This window comes from Polyodon spathula, chromosome 1 (assembly GCF_017654505.1).
Source record: "Polyodon spathula isolate WHYD16114869_AA chromosome 1, ASM1765450v1, whole genome shotgun sequence".
Classification (NCBI taxonomy): Eukaryota; Metazoa; Chordata; class Actinopteri; order Acipenseriformes; family Polyodontidae; genus Polyodon; species Polyodon spathula.
In genome coordinates, this window is record NC_054534.1 from 59,007,381 (window position 1) to 59,013,094 (window position 5,714).

Consider the following 5,714-nt stretch of genomic DNA (forward strand, 5'->3'; position numbering starts at 1 on the left):
TGTAAATGAGGTCATTTAGAAAATGATCTTAACCTTTCTTCTTCACAGGGGATGTTAACATTTTTAAGAAGAGAAAAAACAAAAACTCTCAAAATAGTTTTAAAATTGCTTGTATTCTTTATGCTGTTATAGGAGCTGTGACAATGGAAAATGTGACAATACATATTCTCCCAAAAAAAAATACAGTTTTGGTTAATAAATAACATTCTGTGGGCTACCAAAAAAATACAAACTTGTACTGGTTTGTTGTGTTAGGGGATGTATGGGGTGTATGTTACAGTACACTATTTACCCAACAGAGCAAATATCAGCCCTACAAATAAATGGTATCCCAAACTGGATCAATTTTCCAGGCCACATCTAGCTTAAGTACCCCCCTTCCTTATTACTTGACTGGGTAACAAAAATGAGTATGTGCATATCTGTCTTCTTTTGTCCTAAAACCTCAGATTTTGGTTGTGATATTTGTAAATAGCTAGCCAGCAGAGATTAAGAAAGCAATACCAACATTTATTTTCCTCACATCTGATGTAATAAATACCAAAAGTGTCTTTTCTTGATTTAATCCACCACAACAGGTAGATGTAGAATACTGCTTGCATGGCTTGTTAATAAAACTCAATTGTTTTTTTTATTATTTTGTACTGGAGCTTTTTGTTTTCCTTTTCAATCCTGAGGGGACAGTTTTATTAAACAATTTAATAACCAGCCAACAACTTTTATATTATTCCTGTACAACCAGGGCCTGAATTCCATGTATTTAACTAGCGCTTTGTTATAGTGATAGAACCCCTATCAGATAGATCCTCTTTTGTAGATGACTTGTGTGATTCTGTACATAACCTCCTCCCCTTAATTTCCTTCTCTAACTTGCTTTAGCAAATTAAAGATGTTAGCCATCTTGAGATACAATATTAATTCCAATACTGCGATCTACTTTTCAATATCATTCTTTTTTATAGTGTTAGCATTCTGGGTTGCATAGTTTTTTTACTGTACACTATGTTTTATATATACAAATATAAGGTTTTAGTGCTTTGGTAAGATAAACTACCTTGCCATGGAGCAAACACATGGTAATTTGAATTTCACACAATGATTACAAAAAAAAAATAGGTTGATTTTATTGTAACTTAATATTTAGTACAATGAAAGCCACAACATTTTCAGAAGTGATTAAAAATAGTATCTGTTTCCTAATTCCTCTGGTTTCCTTTTTAAACTGAAACAATTAAGATTTTGCAACAGATCACTACATACAAATCAATGTAAACACTACAGTAATACAACAGTCATCACAAATAGATCTAGTAATGACAAAACTGTCAGGAATAAGTGAGCAGAATCTGAAAATAAAAAGTGAGATTGAAACAGAAAATAACTTATTAATAAGTGGTCTTTCAAAAAAATATAAATTGATGGAGGCAGAAAAGAGAGATCGAGTTGATTAGGATATCAGGATGGTCTTATGCCAGAGGCCAGGCTTAACGAACTCCAAAAACAATGATTTTGTGAACGATTATTCTCATTGTTGTCATTTGGTTAATGAGTTGGAGGAACGTTGGGATTTAAATATATATATATATATATATATATATATATATATATATATATATATATATATATATATATATATACTTTATTCATTCCTGTCACATCTCCTTCTCTGCATGTTGGATTTAGTCTACAATGTTAGAATGTTTTATTTCTATATCTGGTTGCAATACATTTTAATAAATGCTACACCTTTTCATACAAATATTATAACAGCTCACAAGTTTGTATAAACAGATTGTCAAAGAACATAATTATCACTGATTAAGCAATTCTTACTTTCCATTATTATTACATTATTCTAACTTAAGTTGGTGATTTAATCTTCATAGACCTGATGCTCAAAATTACATACTAGAGTTTCATGTACCGGTTATTTTAATTGTTCACTAGGCTGAGCAAGACACACCAGCATCCTCGTTATGTTGGCAATCAGTTTTTCCCCATCCTGCAAATCGACACTCAAAGAGTGAAGCCTCTCGTCCTGAACATGTAACTTCATCCATCAGTATTTTCCCAGTACCTAAAACAAATACGGCAATATTTAAAAAATGAAACAACCTGAAACTTAAAATGTTTGTAAATAACCCTCTTGTGCCTTGGGTTTTACTTATTTCAAACTATTTGAAATTGAAACACTGTGGGCTATGTAATACGTTTAATATGGAAGAGGCAATTAGCCCTCAATTTTCGCCTAGAAAAAATAATGGTCTTTGCTTTACCACTTGTAACTTTGTGGGCCCTTTTCCCATGATTCCATCTAGAAACACTTTCTACTTAAAAGACACAAGAACTAATGAAATAATTCCTTTAGGTATCAAATATCCAATATGATAAATTACACTTTGTGGTAAATCTGCATTTGATTTTATAATTATATTTTGTTTGCACCACTTAGAGAAGAAAAATGGTCTTATATTATTTCAGTCCTGCACTTCTGAAGGGACAGTAAAAACAATACAGAAGTTAAAGCACGGAAGAGTTGCAATGGCTAGAATTTGGTAGAGACCACTTTGCTTAAAAAAAAAACAAACAAAAAAAAACAAACATGTTTTGGCTGAACTACACCCAAGATTTTTTTTTAACTGCAATTACTGTATGGCATCCTTTGTTTTGTAGTTAATTCACTATGGTAAGGTAAGGCCATAACAACCTATTTGTACAGATGGGATATTTTTCTTTTACTTTAATAAAGTGTTACATATATAGGCTTTAAAAGCGTTTTGCAAATGAACAAATCTTATTTTCCAGTTGTATCCCTCACAAGCTTGCGATTTGTTTGTGTGTTTAGTAGCTACCCTTCAGTCTTCAAAATCGCTTTGGTAGAAATGATAATGAAGCTACTCCCAAAATTATTGGCCAACACCTGGCAGTAGAGCAGGTATAAAGACACAGGACAAAAAGTAATTATGACAGTTTTTGGGACAGACTAAAACAAAAGACAAACTTGAATGCCCATTGACTACAATGCAGAAAGGAATGCTTATTGAATATAACAGAAAAAAAAGAATGACAGCTTATAACTTAAGACAAATCTTAAAACCCTTTATGTCATTACACAGACATTAACTATTATACAAACTAAAAGTGGAATGTCATTGAATGACAGGCCGGGAATACCGATAAACCAGTAAAATCATAGATAAATAAGGAATGACAGCTTGTACCATAAAATCCCTAACAGAAATCTGAAAACCCCTAATACAGTTTCTTACAAATAAAACGAATGTACAAAATTAAAATAGAATGATAGCTGTTTTAACAGTCTTGGAATAGCAAAAAAAAAAAAAAAAAAAAAAACTATAGGTAACTAAGGAACAGCTCATATTGCATAATCCCAAACACAAAAATATTGCTTTACAAGCATGTTTCACAAATGAAATACTTGGGTAGTTTTCTGGTGTATGTTGAAATGCAAGCCCCATGGTAACACTTCCTACATTGGCAATAAAGAACCATACAATCCACAGCTGAGAAGCTGCCAGAATATAAACTATCTGTGCAGGTAGGCCATCTGCTGTTGTCATGGTTTGTAAGTGTAGATAAGTAGTGCATAAGTGTTTTTTCTTTCAGAGGCATGCACATATCTGATGCCAGGAGGGTTTTGTGCAGATCTGAATTGGAATGTGGAGCTGTCCTATCCTGCCTTTTGCACTTGCAGCGTTTTTGTGTTCTGAAATAATCACTGCTACCCATACAGTGTCGGAACTCATTCTACTCCTCTTTATTGAAAGTTGCATTGGCTATCGGATAACAGGCAGCAACAATAAATGTTTTTTTGTGTTTTTTGTAGACTCAAAAATACTATGTCATGGGTAGAAATGATTACTACACCAAAACACCAGTGCTGTCCAGGACCCCACACATCAGTGTTGAATGGAATTAACACAATGGGGGTTATTTTCAAAGGCGATCCGCTGGGGATCGCATTATTTCGACTGTTTTTTTCTGCACCCTGTTTTTCCCACCGATTCAGTATTTTCTAAAGCTGTGCAAAACAAGGTGGGATGGTTCATTAGTTATTCTGACAGTTTCTTTTGGTGGCCTAAAAGAAGATCTAAGAATCTGTGTCTATTTTCTTAAAACGAAAGTGGTGGATAATGGAAACATCCACCCAGAGCCGACCTTAGGGCAAGGCGAGTGAGGCAGACGCCTAGGGCCTTACCCTTTAGGGGGCCCTGCACTCAACTGGACTGCCATGAGATGTAATGTGCTATGAGATTAAATGTGTTTGTTATGTGCACGCAAAAATGAGAAAAGAAAAAAATTGTATTTTCTAATTACTAGGCTTAAGAACATATTAATGTTTACTGAAAAAAAAAAAAATATTATATATATATATATATATATATATATATATATATATATATATATATATATATATATACACACACACACACACACACACACACACACACAGTAACAGACAGATGATTACATTAAAAAATGTGTTGGGCATGCCAAAAATTGTCTGTTTTGCTTTACATTGCAAACAAGCAGAAATTGCTTCTTCAATCACTGCTGAATTGAGCCAGTTTTCTGGGTCTAAAGATTGCACATAATCTATTTCGAGGAAGACCCAGATACTTCATTTCAATTTCAGGCATGTCCCATGGAAAGTTATTCTTTATATTGCTTGACTTTGGTGTGGAATGTTTGGCAGTTGGATTTCCATCTTCATCACCGTAGCCAAATTGTCCAGTTCCTTCCCAAAGAAGCTGGTATCACTGAAATGTAATGCTCATTCAGCTGTTTCACTGTAATTCAGTGTATCACATTGCCCTTGCTTACTGTCTTGTGGAGGAGTCCAGCAATTGGAATGTAGTACGTTTTCCATGCTGTGCTTGGACTCATTTTTATTCTGCTTAGGCTTCCTACGATTATCTACAAAGTCATCTAGCATTGTATCTTCACCATGTCTTCTCTTCAATGCACCTTTGAAGAGTCTGGTGCTGGTTCCACATCATAATCATAGTCATCTTCCCTGCTTTTCTTCCCAGACTGGTTTGCTCTTCCACGTTTTCCTTTACGTAGTATTGAGAGAGAATATGTATGCTTCAGCAAGTAAAAGACCCAGGCAGAAGTTTTACTGCATGAAAATGTGTTCCATCTATGCTTTTCACTACAAAAGTGTTACTTTGTGCACAGAGTGAAACGTAACCAGAATCCACAATATCTTGCGATAGACTTTTGTGACATCTAGTACTGTTGTGTTTTTTGCCCCATGTGCCACTTGTGTTGCAGTACCACTTTGAATCTGTTCGATGATTGTTTCCAGAGGACACAACACTGTAAGTGACATGTGAACAGGACTTTCACATATCAATGAGAGCTTGAGCCTCACTTAAAAGAGCAGGATGGCCAAATGAAACTAGAAGATCTGGGTGAAGGGTTATGTTCCACACATAGTCTTTTAAGTGCACTGCTAATTCATACAGGCTGAAGATTTTATCATTGCAAATGCATTAATAAATACAATTTTTCACTTGCTTCAAGTTTCATGGGTGATCCTCAGCTATGTGGTTGTCAAAGAAGCAGATATCGAAGCAGATGTATACATCAATCTCTGAGTGAATGCTCTCTTCATGAAGAGCAGTGGAATATAACTATCACGACTGAAACTGAGCATTTGGCACCTGTCCTTTTTCTCATTTGATTGG

The 5,714-nt window shown here is 34.5% G+C and overlaps 1 protein-coding gene across 1 annotated transcript in view; it reads right to left on the minus strand.

Annotated features, from left to right (window-relative positions):
- Positions 1-1,586: 1,586 nt before the first annotated feature.
- The window catches only part of LOC121320226 (macrophage scavenger receptor types I and II-like), a 24,556-nt gene continuing 20,428 nt past the window's right edge, over positions 1,587-5,714 (minus strand). The window contains exon 12 of the mRNA XM_041258483.1: positions 1,587-2,077. Coding sequence (XP_041114417.1) covers positions 1,944-2,077 — 134 coding nt within the window. The 3' untranslated portion in view covers positions 1,587-1,943. The remainder of the gene's footprint in view (positions 2,078-5,714) is intronic.